The following is a 19,388-nucleotide window of genomic DNA, read 5'->3' on the forward strand; positions in this document are numbered from 1 at the left end:
TGCAATGGAGATACTTACATACATGTGAGGTTCAAGAACTGTTTATACCCACACAACCATCTGTTCAATAATCATAATGCTCAAATGTAGCATTTACTCAGAAAGAGCATTGTTTATACCTCTAATTCAAAGAAACAGAAGCAAAAAAACCCTGTAAACACATAGTGGTGATGTGGTTTCTGGCAATTAATTAAAAGACAGGACTGAAAATTTATTGCTGTAATATTTTTCACAAAAGTGAACAAATAATGATTGATAAAGTCACCACGGCATAGAAAAATTAGACTTCGTATTTTCATACATTAAGTATTAAAATATCTCTTCTTCCCTCTGTGAGCAAAATATTTCATCACAGGGAAAAAATAGCAGGGGTGAAGTACAGAGGTGGTTACCAAAGTGCTCAGAAGAGGCAAAGAGCTACTGTACATAGCTCAGCACATTTCCTAGCTCCACTCACTCACTCACTCACTCAGCTTTAATTTAGACGTCCAGCCTTTGCTGCTAAATCAGAGGCTTGCAGTTCCCCCGCTATATTGCCTCTGGCCTATTATATGAATATACAAAATGACAGCATGTAAGTCGATGAGAAATGTGACAGATAACCTGGTGACAGACAGACACCATACAGCTTCAACTTCTAGTCACCATCCACCTGAAATGATGAGGCAGAAGCCCAGTTCAGAGATATGGACATGTATGGAAAAGTGCCCAAACCCAATCCATGTACATCTCTAACTTCAGACACTCCTCACAAAGTACACTTACCGTAAAAACAAAATATTATTTTTTCTCAGCCCATAGTAACCTTGATGACTCAATGAATAAAACTGGAACATCTTTCATTGCTATGCATTATCTCTGGTCTCAGTTATCCCTTGATATTAAACTGCATTCTAGTTATCTTTGCAAAACACAGATGATTTTGGCCAATGTCAGTCACTTGGCAGTGTGGTGTTATCAAAATGCATGTATGTGTTGGAAAGAGCAGTCGCATGGAAAAAACCACAATTTTCCTTACCAAAAATAAAAGGGAAGGAGGGAAGGAGGCCAGCAGTAGAAAATACTTTGCCCACCTCCTCTGAATCTGTTTTTACTATCTAGTTAAATTCAGTGCACCCAAGATATAAACTTATAATGCTAAAAGTACTCATTACTATGCATATAAAACTGTTCAAGTGTATCAGATTTTTTTACAACTTAAGAAAGAGGGAAGTAAGTTAGACAGGAAGCTGTCAGTACAGTTGAAGAGCCAGTATATTGTAGTAATATGAAAACCAAACCTTACTAATAGTCTATACAAACAAAGTATTATTTCAAAGATAATGCAATGTACACTGTAACACTTTAGACTTCTAAATGTAGGTCAAAAACAATAAATTAAATCAAAAGTTATGGCAAGACAAAGAAAACAAATCAGGTATTTGGAACATAACTTCAGAGCATTAACATTGGCATCAACTTTTAGTACAATATTACAAAAACATAAGATCTGAGTAGAAGACTTTACTGAAACAAATTTAGATTCAGCAGGAAGATTCTGGATTTGGGATTTTTAAAATTAAACAATGAATCAGGCTTATTTTTTGGCAAGAGAGAGATACTCTCAGGTAGCTGAAACCTGCTATGCTCCCTCTGCTTCACCCCGGCATCCTGCTCATTTCTTGAGACCAAGCCCTCTCCATACTTCCTTTTAAGCAAATCCTGGTGCTGCAGTCCTGTGCACATATGTTAAATACTTCTCCTTCCCCAGTCAAAATCTTCAAAAGGAAAATCTGTTTTAGAAAATTCCACTGATCTAACATAAAAAAATAAGATTTTTTTTTTTTTAATGCAGAAAAATTCTATTGTAGTAGAATCTCATTTGGTCTACCAGAATCCTTTCTGCTTACATTTCAAGTCATAAAATCACTAGTCCATGATTTATACTAGCAGGAAGGCATTCAATGGCTTTTTCCAAGAGCTCAGACCTGAAAGGGCTGGCTTGAATCCACATAGCTTCCAAACAAACGTCATTACATTGTTTCCCACCTTGATGTAGATGAACTACATGGAACGTGGAATTGCTCTTGATCTAACAACTCCACTGGACCGAACCAATCCCTGCAGAGGCAACTGAAACTTCTGATCTTTGGCCTCTTGATACTGAAGATGCAAATACACAGACCACAGCAGAAAACAACCAATTCCTTCTCCATACCTGATAGTACTCAGTAAATACAATACAGCATAGAAATCTCAGATTCAATGTGTTAAGTCCACTGCATTCCCAAATACATCTAGCAGACTAGTCAAGGCCCTTTTGGGGTACTAGCTACAATATTATCTGTATTAAACTAAACTACCAGGAAAAGGAACAAAAAACCAAGCAAAAGTTCTTACTGAATGAGTTACAAAAATGGCTCCATGTAGGGCAAGCTCTGATCACAGAGAAGAATGTATTTTTTTTTTTTCTTCACAATAAAATGATTACAGGACAAGACAAGCATGATTAACATGGATCACATCGGGGAAGAACAGCCAACATGCATGTGAATTTCAGCAGAAAGATCTTACAAAGCCCTGGTTGGCAACCGGTGGACCTTCAGGCAGGCAAACACTTGCTGGTTAGATATTAATAAATTATATAGAATTAACACTTTAGAAGAATGCCTGAAACCCTTATGTGATAAAATACCAGCTTCCTTCTTCATTGGCTGTCTGCACATAAAATGAGCACTAGACTCCCTTTTCTTTAATATAAGTAAAATGTGAATTTTGTTTTCAGAATGTGAAGCACTGACAGTCTGTTTTGTGAATGTGTATTAGTACTCTGGTATAATGTACTCTAACCCAGAATACTGCAGCCAGGTGCTATATTGCAGTGCAGAACTACATCCAACATCAGAACACTAGCAAGTAGTCACAAGGAGAGGTGGCAGGTTTTAGATCAATTAAGTATTAGTAAATAAAAATTGTACCTTCAAAAGTGCAGGCAGAGTTGTGCTTTCCTTTTGTTTGCTCTTTAAATTTCTGGCTTCATTCCCTTTGTTTTCAGAACTGGAAAAAAACATACAAAGGTTTTCAAACTAGCATTCAGAAACATCACAAAGCATTTCATCTCCTCCAGCCGAAAAAAACCCAAGTCTTCTGTGCACATGTATTATTTTCTGATGGAAAAATGATACTACAGTTGATCAATCATCTACTACAGCAGCATTCCTTGCTATAGCACTATCCACCTGGTAGCTAGAAGGTACCCCCAGTCCTTACACTGAAAAAACTGTCCAAACTCATGTATGGCCTTACTGCCAATTTACCTTGGTCGAAGTTTTCTTCACAGTCCAACTTTGGAAGGAGGGGAACCATCTCCCTCCCTCTTCCCCTTGCCCCCCCCGTTGCTTCAGATTCTTAGAAGGATCCTTAAGTACATAGCAGGTTAAAATATTTTAATTAAGACCTTTATGCTATGTGCAAATTAAAAGCAGAAATGTATCAAGGAAAACATTAGAGGATGTTAATGACAGACATCGCTTCCTGCATTGCACATCACAATCTGAAGAAAAATAACTTTGTACCAATTAATCGAGATAAACGTTCAGTATTGCAATGAAATGAAAATCACTTCAAAAATCCTTCTTCATCAGTTTTAGAATTCTAACTTTGTTACTGACGAATGCACAAGCCCTTATTTCTGAATTTATATGAAGAAATAAATTGAATTATGTTTAAATAAAAAATAGTTACTTTCATTTTAATGAAATCTTGACAGGATTTAGAGGAAGTATTTAAATGTGCTGGTACACCTACTCCTATTGCCTGTGAGCCACAGGTAAGCATATCTCAATAAAATATCTGAAAATAAACGCTTTCTTCCTATTGTGAATTAGACAGCCAAGCTAAATACATGTTGCTATACACACATAGTACAAAAGCCAGCCTGACTAAATGTTAGTGTCCCTCTCTGCTGCTCTGAGACAACATTCCCAAAACCAAAATGGGAAGACAACGCTATTGCAATTCAGTTTTTCAAGATCTTTCAGATCTTTTTAGAGATACCAAAACAGAAAAGCTCCTCCCTCTCTTTTGCAGATCCTCTTCAAGTTGGAAACCATGTACTTTCAGATCACCTCAGGTAAACTTTCATAATGCATTCATAAACACAAAGATGCTTTTTCAGGGAGAGCAGCAGACAGAAAATCTTGGCCGTTTTTTTCCACTCTGTAACACAGAGCAGATGAATTCTATCCTGTTAATTTCTTCTGTAGTTAATGTGTTTCATGAATGTCACTTCTGGACAGACTGGCACACCAACAGAAGTGCTTCTCAGTATGTAACCTATTTTCACCCTCCTGTTTTGTTTTGTTGTTTTTTTTTTAAATAAAAAAAACACCCTTCTCAGATCTTCGTACCTTTTCCTGGTGCTGACATTCTTGACATGAACAGGAATTCCCTGTACTTAAGAGTGGAATAATGAGGTTGATCTCCACCTGGCTTCAGGAAATCCCTCTTTGTGGTCTGTAAACCATAAAGGAGATCCTTGCTTTTGTTAAGTACTGCCAGCACAAATCACCAGTGACCTATTATATTATCGCTTTATTTTGCTCATATTCTTCCCTTCATATCATGTTTTCTTTCCCAAAACTTTTCACTTTCCTACTTGTTTGTATTTTAAATATATGCCTGTATTACTTCCTTCAAGCTAGCCAGGCATGGACATATTGCTATGAAATTCCATAGTGTACCTACCAAAGGTGAAAAAATGCAGTTCAACAGATAAGAATCTTAAAATCAACAGTTAAAAAAAAAAAAAAGTATCAAAACTTTACTTCCCAGCATAAAATAAACCTAAACCTGGAAGCAATTCCCCACACCCTTTCATGGTTTATATTCTAGCGTTTCTACATTCCTGAACCTTTTGCTTTAGGGTGTAGTTCCTCAACATGCTGACTTTGTCAGCAGAATCAGCTTCAGAAATTTCCACACCTTCCTCCTCGGCCTCAGCTCTCTCTTTCCACCCTTAGCCCAGCTAAGCAGGGCTCCTAGCAGGCCCATGGTCTTGAATAAAATAAAGGGGGGAGCATAGGACCATGAGGAAAAACTTGACCCCTGGTGCAATTTACAGAGTAGTGATTTGTACCAGCACAAATGAAGGGGCAACGAATGCCACCCAACAAGCAAGCACGCAGCACTGCAGATCACTTCACAACTGAACCTACTTGTTGTGAACCTTATCCAAGGCTCAGTTTTAAATGGATCTTTGACTGAAACCAAATGACTTGCACTGAATGAATGAAGCTTACAGCACAAAAGCTCACTTTGCTGGAAACAGGGCTGTTGGGGTTATTTAGTCTAAAATTGTTTTTTCCCCAAAGAGTCAAGATTATCTTCTACAGCCTAAACACCACAGACACAGTAACTGGTGCCAAGGTTTGTCCTTGGGACTTGAGAACAGTCTGGTAATTGCTTATTGGGCTGAAATTATTCATTTTACCACTTCCCACTGCCAGGTCCCTACAATTTTTAGGGCTTTCCCCCCTCCCTCTTATCAAGCACATTGCAAATAGTTGCTAATCATAATTTTGTAACACTATTTTCCCCATGAATTCTCTGAATAGGAAAATTAAGCAGTAAAGTTCGTAAGTCCCCACACAACCCTACACTCCCATTAAAAAAAGAAAACAAACCATGGTTAAGCTAATGTAATTATGCCACACATATTCTTATGTTGCAACATATGCCCATGTTGTTCATGTGAGATTATATTCAAAGATCAGCGATCACAATCATTAAGCTATGGCATTTACAATTAAAATTAACTCTTGAAAACAGAATATGTAGTATTCATGCTAAAAATTACCAATTCTTTAATTTTCATTTTTATATGCCCATATTATCCTATCATTAGTGTTACCTTATACTTCCAAGAACTATATTCTAAGGGGGAGTTATATTTTTTTATCTTTTGTACAATCTCTGCAATTTAATCTTGTTAGAAATGTTGCCTTCGTAGCCACATGATACTATACCACCAAATTCTTACACCTTTGCTAAGAACTGAAAAGTACAGTCTGTACAGGCTCACCATGAACTGGGATTCCCTTCTCCCCCCTTCCCCTCCTTTAGAGCTCCAGATGTTCCATTGAAGTTTGGCTCCACTAAGTTACATTTTTGCTTCATGCTCTTCCAGAGTGGTGCATTTCCAGTGCTTGGCCGTGCCAGGTACTAAGCAGGCCATGTCCAGTTCAGCACATCTAAAGTTAGGCTTGTCCTTAACCACTCACATGGCTTTGCTCCATCAGCCAGCCAGTTCTCAGAGAGCATTTCAGCACTTGCTAAATTAGGAAGATGAATCTTGCAGGTCTTCAGCTCTATGCTTCACAAACTACTGCTGTTACACTATAAACCCAGCTACAGGATTCTACCAACAGAAGGTCTGAAACTACTTCGTACTTGCTTTTAAGAAGTGAAAGAGGAAAGAGCAATCCTAGGAATACAAAATATACCTCTGCACCCTCAACTGGCTCCCATGGGCTTCTTAACTGAACAGGCAATCATTGACAAATTCTCACAACCACCTGCTTTGACATTTAAGTAGTTATTTATTTTATAGATTTATTAAAATAAAAAAAAATGAGAGAGAGAGAGAGAGAGAAAGAGAGAAGGGCATATCACTATATTAGATATAGAAAGGAAATATCATGGAAATACCAAATAAGGCCTTGCATAATGAAGACACTTGAAATTAAGACTACAAACCAAGCCTCTCAGCTACTTCTCGGCTGTCTTCCTGCTGCAATTACTGCCAGACATTTCTTTTTCTCTTACAAATTAGTGCACCCAACATGGATGGGTTAATTTTCAAGCAAAGGCAGAGGGATGCCTTCTCCTTGACTGTCTTGCTGCTCTTCCCCTACTGTCCTGTCAGCATGTCTAATCTCATTAGCATCACTCCTATTCTTTAAATAATAAAGATTAAACTCGTTAGAAAAAAAAAGATCCAGTTCTATATATTCTATAAAAATCTTTCTTTGTGTAATTTTCTAATGCTTTCTGTTCCTCTGCTGCTGAAAATCTGTTTTGACCTTTCTGTAATACTGGGACAGGTGGTGGCTGAATCGGAAGCAGATTTGTGGCCAAAGTTTTTAATCATTACACTTATGCAGAAGAGGTTGAGGATGTGGAGGTGAAGGTTATGTGGGAAACAAATGCTTATATTCTGCATTGCTGCTTACACAAAAAGTAGACACATGTAAGCAAAATTACTCAAACACAGGTTAGTTAACACACTAGGGATCACAAGTCGAGAAAAAAGACTCAGTTTAGAGGAGCAAATTTAAGTAGGCTTTGCAAGATCTTTTTCAACTGCCTCTAAAAACAAAACAAAGCTAGACAATTACAAGCAATCACATCTTCAAAAGGCCATCACAGCAACTCTGTATGGTGTGAGAAATCTGCTTCCTTTATCCTCATTCTTCATAACAATCCCTTGGAACTTGCAAATTAAAAGCCCATCCCCTTCTTCCTTTATTAATCTACCCCACCCATGTTATGCACACAGCAGATTGTGAATATGTTGTGTCAGATAATAATAAAAAAAAAGCTACTGGCGGCAGGCAAGAGCAATAAAGCACAAAAAGCAAGTTTATCTGAGACTCCCCAGAAGCAGAGCTCACCAAACTGAGTCTTCACTGTGACATTTCAGGTTTCTTGTACAAGAAGAAAGTTCAGGCTGTTGACTGGGGGAAAATTAATGGCCAAAGCACAAGTTGGACAGCACCACAACATCAGTACTTGATGTTGATCGTCCCTCCTTCTACCACTGCTTAGAAGCAAAGTCTCTTCCAATGTGGCAGCTCCAGCATTTACTTCTCATGCAGCCCAAGTGTTGCCAGCTATGCAAGTGCTCAATCATTTTGCCACCTCTCTCTCTCTCCCTCTCTTCAGGGACAGGTGACTCCCTGAACAGTCAAGAGCTCTTTGCTACCACATCAGGCTAGCATTATGTCTTTTTAACTGGTCTCTTCAGATTAACTCAGAAACCATTCCTAAAAGATGCTCAAGGGTGCCAAGAAGCAAAAGGCTTCTACATCTGGCTTTACGGACACTGCTAATAAACTAAGCATATACATATATCTGTCCTGTTCATGTTACCCTTTGTCACACCTCCTTCCCAATATTTTCTAAAATCTTTTCCTCAAGATGAGGTGTTTTGGGGACTGTTGATAAAACTCATACTCTGCTGTAGTCCTCACTTAGGACATTATAATTTTTAGGCTTCCTTTCCTGTTAGTTTCTTTATTTCACCATTCTGGCGTGTAATGCCAGTTCCTGACCCTGCCTTTCTTTCTCTATATACAAACTAATGTTCCTCTCCAGAAAACACCACCTCATTTGGCTTTGATGTCACGACCTCTTCTTGATTTTAGTTGGTGCCAACACAGTGATACCTTCAATGGTGACCTTTCAGAAGGATATTCCCAAGAAGGAAAAGAGAGATTGCTAACAAGGATCTCATCACCAAGTTCCTTTAAAATCCATCTGTGTGAGAGCCTCCCTGAAGAATGTGAATGAGTGGGAACCCATATGTCAAATAAGATTATCAAATATAGATGTGCAAGACCAAAATAATCATGAAGTTTCAGCACATTACAGTGATTCTCAAACCACATCCACAAAGTAGTAGTAGTTATGAAACTTTTATCATACACCTGCAAAGAGCTATAGGTTAGCTAGTACTTGTTTCTTCCCTGTGACGGCTTCCAAGCAGTAATTAAAAAGATGCTGCTAAAATTTCAGACCTTTTGAGTCATATTATTCTATATATGCCAGTTGCCCTACTTGCCATACAGACCCTTATGATTACTGAAGATGTCCTCCTCCATAATCTAAATTATGAAATTTCACCAACAGGCACAGCCTTTAACACCTAACCAAAAGATACAATGTTGATTAAAAACAAGAACTGGAAAATCTTTTGTAAATAAGAATTTTCAATTTAAACTACTACTAAATTCACTACTTAAAATTAGATTTACTAGTCTGATATGCCAAGCCTCATCTCTCAGCTACAGGATCAACCTACATCTATATGGGACAGATTACAAAGGCTGCAGGTTCAAACAGCCTCCCGTAGTCACAGATCTTCCATATAAAATGAAGCACTTGCAGTTACACACCTTGAAGCAGTCATTCCTGAAACTGTAACCCTCTAATTAGAAATGTTCTCTTAGAAAACTAAATGCTATTGAGTTACTTAATTTTACTCTGTAAGGAAAGATTTCCAGACATCAAATCATTCTGGAGCTCTCCTCGAGTCTTTTTTATCAGCACCCTCTTCATAACTGTGGACACCATAACTAGACTCAAGTACACTAGTAATCAAAATTGACCCACAGAGAATACAGAGAATACAGGTACTTTGCTGTTTATAGACCTAAGAATCATATTTTTCTCAAATTTTCTCAAATTGCTGCCACCAATTTGCTTTGGCAGCTCATGCACAGCTGACTCTCAAGTGTGGCAACTTAGTCTGCTTTTAATGTCATCTACATGGGGATTCCTATACTGTTCACTCTAGTCATCTGCAAAAATCACATGCTACAGCTTTGTCATCTTTAAAATTATTTGTGAAAATATTAAATAAATTTATTTAAAAACACATCCTTTTGATTTTCTTCAAACACATCAAGTAGAAAATTATATTTCACATCTGGTCTTTATATATCCCTCTGTATATTGATTTGTAGCCCATTGCTGTTACACTTTTAAGTATTTTAATTGGAGCACCCACACCAAGACAGATGCCTTAAAGAGTCTAAGGATACTATTACAGCAGTTTGTGAACTGAATCTGTAATATAAATTAAAGCGAGTCTGACTATTCCCATCCTCCAGTGATTCTAGGATCAACATCATGTTCACTAACTACCCAGCTGACCCAGAAGCCTTGGTAAATCAACTTTTCTATCTTTCCCCTTTAATCCAACCAAATACAATGGATGTTACAGTGAAATACCAACACTCCACTCCAGTATCTAATGTCACACTTGTGAAGCCACTTGTGTGCTGCGCAGCCAGGGCTATCAGAACCAGATCTATGAAGACAAGTCAGATGTTTTAAATTAAGAGTCAAACTTTTGACATGTATACTGACTGACATTAGCAAGGGTACACTAAACATTTGTTAAATTAATCAAAAGGATAATGTTACTGTAAAGCCCAGTAGCTGCAACGCGTGCTTTAAATTTGTGAGGAAATCAATGTAGATTCACACAAACCCCCTTCTGCATCAAATTACATTAAAATACATCAGTATTTTAACAGAAAAATATGATTAATAAAGACATAGTTTCTTTCTTCCCCTCCCAGCCCCAGCAGGATATTGCCTTTTTAAAGGAGCTTCAAAATGAAAAATTTTATCCAACTTCTCAGAAAGATTCACGAGGCTAACACTGTTCCTGGAAAACCAAATGGCGGCAGCAGCAGTGACAAAGTCTTCCCTTAGTCTCTCGCAAGGCTGTTGGGGCTTGTCTTAAAGAGAAAGGGAGTATTTGCACAGAAATTTGTATGTTAAGTTTCTGGCTCCAACTCCTGTGCTCTTAGGCCACTCACATAAAGGGGAAGAGCAGTAAAGGAATTAAGATAAATGGAAATTATAAAAACAAGTTAGCTTGAAATTAGAAGGTCAAAGGAAAGCAGGGTTGCTATTTCATTTAAAACAAATAAGAGGGAAAGTGGATGAAAAGGAACAGAAACCAAGGAAAGGTAAGGAAAGAGAAAACAGCCAAGAGTAGAAGGCAGAAACTTAGGCAAGAGAAGCGTTACAATCCCATGATTAATTTAAGTGTTGGAACAGCACAAAATATACTATATTCAGTTGAACAATCTTACCTCAAAACTGGTTCCATTACAGACAGCATTAAGCAATTTAGATTAACCAAAACAATTTTTCCTCTCAGACCTGTTTATGCATACTGTTGTTGGCTTGCATGACTTAGCTAGGTCAGCTTCATAGTCTGCATAAGCAGTGCTGTGCCACATAGACTATGTGAGCTACACAGTGTGTTCGTATAAAACAAAGATTTTTTTTTAATCCTCTTTCAAAATGGAACTAAAAATATAATGGAAAATAAAACATGTTATAAAATCACAAATATGCCACACTTTCCAATCACAATTTACGTGAAAAATGCAAGAACCAAACCTTGTTTTTACACTGAATATGCACCTTTAAGTTTAAAGGCTATAACTAAGTGAAATAAGTACAATGATCACCCTTACTGAACAATGTAATCTCTTTTACACACGAGAGAATTGAACAGCCATACAGAAGCTAGAGAAAAGAAATATAAATGTTTCTGAGTAGAGTCTACTTAGATATTGTGCAGTAGGATTATGCCAGATTACATCAAGGTTTTTCTTCTGGCATCTGTCAAGCATAGCAACCAACATTAATGTATAATCTGCTCCATATTTGCCATTCTGATCAGTTAAAGTTTACAACATTCTTATCGAATAAATATGCTACTGGCCACTAGCACATAAATTTGGCAGAGTATCAAATAGATTTATAAATTATTTGTTTATTAGGGTTAAAATTATTGCATTAATATGGAACAGAACTGACACACCATTATACAAATGTCATGTTTACAGGGCTGAGGATCAACAGTGGTACTTACAAATGGCATGAAAATAGGAGACATTTAAAAAAAAAATTCCCTTCCCTGCCCTTCTGATTAAAAATACCAACAACAAACAACAAAAACCAAAAACAAACAAAACCCATGCATTTTCCACACAAAAGAAATTAGATAACTAAATTTTTAAACCACAAAACAAGTGCTAGAACAACAGCTGGACTTAATGATCTTAGAGGTCTTTTCCAACCTTAATGATTCGACAATTCTGTGAAAGTCTGTTGCCACTCAGATTCTTTCTGCAGTTGCTCTTCATGTGCTCCCAAGAAACACTTCCTCCTACGTTTTTCCCTACACAACACCCTCCATAAGCGAAGTGCAGATCCACACAATGTTTGTACATTTAGGCCTAAAGACCTCCAAACTGCTTAAGCCGATATGCTGCAGTCAGTAAAATATTTTAGTGATTTAAGAACCACTTCTGGAATACTCAGAAAACCAAGTTTCCATTTTAAAATAAGACAAGTCATGAAATCATGTTAACATAATACAATTAGAGACCGTACTTCAGGTCACTAAATTAACAATGAAAGCAAAATGACTATGGAAATCCAGGTTTCTCATCTTAAAAGTCTTCAAAAGTGATACTGTAAAGCCAGTTAGAATGTATAGTAATTATTTTAGGAATTAAAATACCAGAAGAATAGAGGAATTAATATCCTCTGGAATGCCTGTGCAACACAGTGCTGTGCTACTGTTTAACCTCACCAAACTGTACAAACTCTAAAACCCCTCAGAATATAAAGCCAGGAGTTGGGTTTCTATCCTTTCAAACAGTTTCAGTAATCATAAATAAAACCCGCATAGTAACATGTTCCCGAATTTTGCCTTTTCCATCCCTCCTCTCCCTTCCCCACCTATTAGCCTTTTATTCACCAAAGAAGACTGAGGAGTTTTCATCTCCTTCAGACCAATGACTCATAGTTGTTTTGGAAATATTTTTGCATCCACTCCAACACTTATGCCAATAATTGGAAAGGGGGTAATGTTGTTAACATTTAAAATAGCTGGGAAAAAAATTATGTTGCTTTGTTTCTTCCAAGGAGTAGTACTATTATAATTAATACCCCAGTAACATTTCCTTTAGGAAATGTCTCACATATACATGGTCAGCTGCTGGCCTTGCTCCTTCTGGTCTCAGCCCCATGAGACATTTATGGCCAATTTTAATCAAACACGCAGTCCCAGTATAGTGCACAAAACTATTTACCTAATTTTTGACAACCCCTTGGTATCCTCCTGAATCAGGACCTTTGCTACTATTTTGAATTACCCTGTAGTAAAAGTCAAAATAGAAAAATCTAGGAAGCAAAAAGGAACACACACACACACATACCAAAATTAACAAGTAAATAGAGAATTTTAAAATGTATCTTGCTTAAATAATTGAATTCTTCTATATGGTTTGAGTATTCTGCTTGCTGGCTCCACAAACCATCATCTTTGCTGTACAGTCACAAATGAGTTTAAATTTAACAATAACAAAAATACTGCTCTGCCTTCAGAAAGAAAAAGTTTCTTTCTTAGAAAGCAGATGATGGAATTCTTCAAAGATGGCAATGGTATCTGAAACAAAACCAGTCGTGAGGTAATAACAAAAAATAACTTTGAAATGTATTCAATCAATTCCCAGCAGTTTCCAAAGGCCAGTTTTTACAGCTACAAAAATACATGGTCTTTGTAAACAGCAACAATGACTGTCAGTTCCAGAGGAAGAAAGAGACTCTCTAATCTCTCCTCAGGCAGGATAAACAAAGTTCTTCCATCTCTGAAACCTCTAAGCTAGAAACTCATAGATGAACCGAACAATAATCTCAGCCTGGAAAAAAAAATACCAAAACCAACCAAACAAAAAAACCCACAAACAAAAAAACACCCAGAACCTTCTAAAGCCAAGTAAAAGGTTGCTTTTCCCTGTTTGATCTGCCTGGTACACTTCAGCGATGCAGAAGAAATATCTGGACAAACCCAACAAAGACCCTCTTAGTTATCTGTAGTTATCTGTCCAACCAACCAAAAGCACTTTCAGCGAAAAAGATAAACCTGAAATAAATCTGCTTGTGAATATACAGAGTAACTAACAAAATACCCATATTTTAAAGGAGATTTTGGTGGAAGCTCTGGGTTGAAGAAATCAGAAAAATGTGTCACACCTCCCTGGCAGCTTCTAACATGACCTGAAAGGTCATATTTATTTGCACCACAACAATTGTCCAGGCACAGAAGCTGCATATTTCTAAAAGAATCCACACCAGATTCACTTACAGTGTTAAAAGCTGCACCTTCATCCAGATGGACTAAAACCCCATGTATTTTTAAAAATCAAATAAAATCAGACTTCTATTAGAATAGTGAAAATTCAATGGGATTTTTTCACCCTGGGGACTTAGGCTGCTCCAGGACAAACACTGAGGTAACAAATAATCAATTATGTACTATTGAAAGTAGCAAATAGCCGAGTAGTGCATAATGATTGACTTCGATGGAAGTTAATGATAAAGAACTGGCATGAAAAGCACTGAGGCCCTCATTCAAAACAGAGCCAACTCCGAAAAACACATTTATGCAAGCAAGGACTCGGTGGGGGATATCTCACATTTGTCTACATTTTATGTAAAAGCCAAGTAAGCCCATAATGCATGTGCTGTGCTTTTTGCCACCACGAAACTCGCAACTAATCTGCAAAGGTTATTTTTTCCACGAGCATGCAAGCCTCCAGCAATTCTCATGTTCATCAGAGCTACAAATTGCTGTAAGGGCAAGTTATTAACATAAGCTCTTTGTCAAATGAGGTTCTCAGAAGAGTCTAAGACACTGATTAACAAACGGTGTAATTCCCCCCTTCCTTCCTCCTATTTTAAAACAGGGCCACAGTATGTTTGGGGTTTTGTTTTTTTAAAGCTAAGTCTGAACATGAAGCCTGGAGCAAAAATGGCCAAGAGCTCCATATCCACCCCACAGATCTGAGGGGCAGCTGTGGGTTTGAGGAAAGGAAAACAGGAGGCTTCCAACCAGCCACTGTTGCCTCACTTGCAGGAACCAATAGAGAATGACTTTTGGACTCAAGCAGGCTCATTTCTGCACGTTTTTAAAATTTGAGGAAATGATCACGGTCTGCATAGACATTAGGCATGACGCATGTCTTCAGAGGTCAACACAGGTACACCTGGGGGTGTGTTTGGTCCTATATAACATACTGCTCCCTCTACTGCCCCCTTACTTAGGTGTTCAGCTTTCTCAAAACCCAAAGCTAGACAAAATATTTCCATTCAAAAGTTTATTTCGAATTTGATCTGGTTGCAATATATACCATACTGATAATCTGAACAGGAAATTAACCACCCAGGCGTCTACATTTTTCACAACAAAAGATGCATTCCCGAACTCACCTCACGCACTCCACACCTGAACAATAAACACACAAAGCAGCCTCGATCCCCCCTCTCCACAGACAGGCTTTGCTCAGCCATCCATTCTTCTACACGGCCGAGCTCACTAAATAAACATGACGAGCAAACCTGCTGCACTCATCCCAACCCAGTGCTGCTTAATGTATGCAATTACGCTAATCTGTGAAGAAGGCTACCAGTGGAAACCAAGTACAAGAACATCAACATTCCTGACTAACGTGCCACACCGCAACCCAGTGCGATAAAAAAGGCTCCTTAACATACCAAGTTGGACTCCTCAGAGCAGAAGGGTTTTTTGCTTGCTTTTACTCCAGAGAGGAGTCACAGCTACCACTCTCCAGCTAACCATGCAGTTTAAGAACAAGGCCAAGAGGCCAAAGCCCTTTCCTATCCACATTGACCATCCCAGCTTCCTCATAAAGGAAAGGCTCTTAACTGCAGGAAATGAAACTGTGATTTAGGCAAAGATAACAGACTCCAGCCCGAAGTTAAGTGGAGCAGGTCTACCATGAGTGCTACCTACAGATAGGCTGTTTCCAAACCATCGCACTAGCATCACTCTCCTCCTCACCAAGGCAACCGCTATGCTTTTTTGTTTATCCCAAACCACCGCTGCAGGGAGCTGAGGAGGAGTCCGAGGAAACCTCTCCAATTGCCTCTTCAGGTCCTCACCCACATCTAACCCTTCTCCTTCTCCCACATCTTAACCATCCCTGGTAAATATAATAGCCACGCTACTCCTGCAACTGAATGACACTCTTGATTTGACAGCCTTGCTCCTGGTGGTTTTTTTGTTTGGGTTTTGGGGTTTTTTTGTTTTCCAGAAAACAAAAAGCAATGCTTCACTGTCATAAAAAGGCCAGTGGATCCAGTTTTTCACTGAAAGAACTACTGTGATACCCACTATCTATCTGATAAAACAGTACTTACTTATCTGCTGGTTTAAACACAAACCTATGCAGTATGACAAATGACTCAAAGATTAAAACCAACATGTTAAGAGCAGAAAGTAAATACTACACCTGAGGATACAAGGCCCAGTCAGTTTGCACCTTTGCACCATAAAAATATCCTAATTATCGAGGGCCAATAATAAGGCTGCAATGAGAAACAGAAGGAAACTTTATCTGTGCTTCTGTACTACATAAACGGAGCAGAACTCAGACACCAGGAAAAAAAAACAAACCAAAACAACAACAAACAAACAAAAAACCAACCAGCCAACCAAAGAACAAAAAAAAAAAAAAAACAAAAAGAAAAAAGGAAGAGGAAGAAATACAGAAGTTTCCAAACTTTTTAATCTTGCAAAGTGTCTCTGCACACACACAAAAAATTATTAATAATCATGTTTCCATGCACCACAAACTTTGCATTAAGACTTAAACACATCAGTAATATTTATATTGCATTTACATCTGATTTACACCACTCACGAAAAGAAGCCTGTGTGAAAACAGAAAAGAAAAAAACAAAACACAAACAAAAAACCTCCAACACCTCACAGCCCCCTGTGCTCTGCTCTGCTTTCAGTTTCCAAGGAAGGGGCTGCAACCTGCGGAACGAGGGGGTGTGGCAGCCCCTCCGCCGACACCCACATCGCCCTCACCGGGGCAGAGCAGCACCAGAAGCCCCCGGGCCGGCCGGCCACAGCAAACGCGTTTCGCACCGGGCTCCGTCCTCCGACAGAGCTCGGCTGATCCCCGCCGGTCTGGCTGAAGCGTGACCCGAACGCTCAGGCCAACCCCAACCAAACCCCTTCACCTCCCACCATCCTCAAGCCCACAGTGGACCTGGCTCGCAACGTTCCGCGGTCCACTTAACACCACCACCAGCACCGAAAACACGGGCCGGGAGCTGTCACGGGGCAGGCTGACACCTCCTCACACCCGGTTCCAAACTCCGTGGGACGAGACGCCTCCCCGGCTGGGGTCGCCGCTCTCCCGCCGCGAAGGCTGCACCTCACGGGAGCCGAACGTGACCCCTCCAGGCCCCCTGTCCCGTGGAACCTGACCACCGGGGCCGCAGCCCCGGGACGACGGGGCAGAGCCCCCCTCTCCGCCCCCGCGGTGAACACACCCAGCTCTTCTCCCTCCCTCGACCGCTGGTGTCGCAACATCTGCCCGGCACCGTCCCGCTCCCTCCGCCCTCCGGCTCATGCCCTCCGCCGGCCCAGAGCAGGTGAGACGGAGCCGAAGAGGGCGGCGGGTGCCCGACCGAGCCGGTCCCGTCCACGCATACCTGTGCGCGCCTGCCGGCCGACCCGGCGCCGGCGCCACCGCCCCCTCGCCCGGTGGGCTCCTGGAGAAGAAGCGGGAGAAGGTGCTGTGCCAGGAGGGGCCTGCCCGCCGCCGGCTATCCCCGCTAGACATCGCCGCCGCCGCCGGGATGGGACGCTGACGGGACGTGAGGCACCGCCAGCTGCCGCCCAGCAGCGAGTCCCCGCGGCAGCGGGAGGCGGCAGCGGCAATCGTCTCCCTCCGCCCCGGGGCGGAGCCGCTGCTCCCCCTCCGCCCGCCCCTTCTCGCCCGGGGGGAGGCCTCGGCTCGGGTCTGAGGGAGGTGGCGAAGGGCGGGAAGGAGGCAAAGCCGCGCCCGGGAGGCCGGCTCCTGCCTGGCATGGCTGCGGTTAGCAGTGGCACGGCGGGGAAGCTGTGGGAGGGGAAGGTGTTTTAGCACTATCCGTGCTCCAGCAGCTCCTTCCTTTCGGCGGGCAAACCAAGGACTGGATCCGCCGCCTGCAAAGGCGCGGGGAGCACCCGGGGTCGCGGGAGGGGAGCGATGGCAGCACAGAGGAAAAGAACCGCCGCATGCAGCCTCCAGATACCTCCTGAGGAGGGCGTTTCGTTTGTTTGTTTGGGTTTTTTTTTCTTTGCTTTGTTTTTGTGTGGGTTTTGTTTTTGTTTTTTTTAAGTTAATGTGGCATCATTAGAGTGAACAAAGAGAAAAGATCAGAAGTGAAAATTAACTCCTAAGTAAAAGGGACAGACAGCCTTGACAATTCATACTCCTGCCCGAGTACAGACACAAATGCTGGCCTGCTGTTTTTAACTTGTGCCAACTTGGAAATACTACTTAGGTTTATCAATGAAAAAGGCAGTAACTGCCTTCAGACTATCCTGGGCCGGGCATCGGTTCTGGCAGCCACATAACATACGTGCTTGTTCTGCCAGCACAGTAAAACATTTACGTCAAAGAAAGGTACAGAGCTGAGTGTGCTGCTCTGCTTCACCCCTCGCCTCCTTGTGTCACTCTGGGATACACTCAGGCCATTCTTGCTGTGACTTGGAGGAAGAGGGTTCTCCTGCCTCTTGAAAAGATTTGTTCCTAGAACAGAGTTCTAGGGTTTTTCTGGTTTTGTTTTTGTTTTTTTTTTTTGTTTTCTTAACCTTAGTTTTTCATCCCTGGTGGCCTGTGGCCTCCCTTGAGTAAACATCAAGTTATCCGTACCAACACAGATGGCCTTGCCATTGCAGCAACCTAGTGACAAATACTATCCTCATTTTATAGAGATGATGCACAAAATCTTAGTGATTCACTGAGTGTGAATTACTGGTAAAACAGTAACATCGATTGTAAGATTTTAAATTCAGAACCATGCTTTCCTCTTTCTCATCCCAACAAGCATCTCTTCATTGGGCCTGCCTACAACTCACACATTTTTATCATCTCCTTTTTGCATCATGCTGTCTCACAGAATCACAGAGTGGCTGAGGTTGTAAGGGACTTTGGGAGGGTGGTCACAGGGTCCAGGCCCCCTACTCAAGCAGAACTGCCTAGACCCAGCTGTCCAGGACCATGTCTAGATGGCTTCTGAATATCTCCAGGGGTGGGGACTCTGCTATCTCTCTGGACAACCTGTGCCAGTGCTTAACTCTTTTCAGTAAGATTTTCCTTCTAGTTGTTCACCTCTATGCCCATGGACTCTCTGCCCATATTCTTCACTACTGTGGCACTGTACTAGCCTGCCGTGGCTGCAGCTTGAGGTGGATGTGAAGCTGGTACTCTAGGCTTGTCTGCAGAATAGCAGCTAAGAAACGGTCTGGAAATAAACAATTAGATACTTTTCTTTATACTTTCCACAGCCTCAGCTATGAGTAAAATCTTTAAAAGGCATACACAACTCCCCTTCATCTTGCCCAGGTCTCATATAGCTTTGATGTGGATTTAAAAAACACAGACACAGGTGGATATTGGACATATACTTAAAACTTTACCAGTCAGTCTGAATTGTGACTAGCTGGTTGTTTCACAGATTACAAAAAGTAGCTTTCTCATGCTGTAATTAACATTCACAAACCTTAT

The 19,388-nt window shown here is 40.6% G+C and overlaps 1 protein-coding gene across 1 annotated transcript in view; it reads right to left on the reverse strand.

The window, feature by feature from the left end:
- CRYBG3 (crystallin beta-gamma domain containing 3) overlaps nt 1-18,768 on the reverse strand; it is a 96,045-nt gene extending 77,277 nt beyond the window's left edge. Inside the window, exons 1-3 of the mRNA XM_071735696.1 lie at nt 18,740-18,768; nt 17,326-17,913; nt 2,958-3,036 (exon numbers count right to left, since the gene is read on the reverse strand). Of these exons, the coding sequence (XP_071591797.1) occupies nt 2,958-3,036; nt 17,326-17,913; nt 18,740-18,768 (696 nt within the window). The remainder of the gene's footprint in view (nt 1-2,957; nt 3,037-17,325; nt 17,914-18,739) is intronic.
- Nucleotides 18,769-19,388: the final 620 nt, after the last annotated feature.

The sequence above is a fragment of the Heliangelus exortis genome, chromosome 1 (assembly GCF_036169615.1).
Source record: "Heliangelus exortis chromosome 1, bHelExo1.hap1, whole genome shotgun sequence".
NCBI classification, from domain to species: Eukaryota; Metazoa; Chordata; class Aves; order Apodiformes; family Trochilidae; genus Heliangelus; species Heliangelus exortis.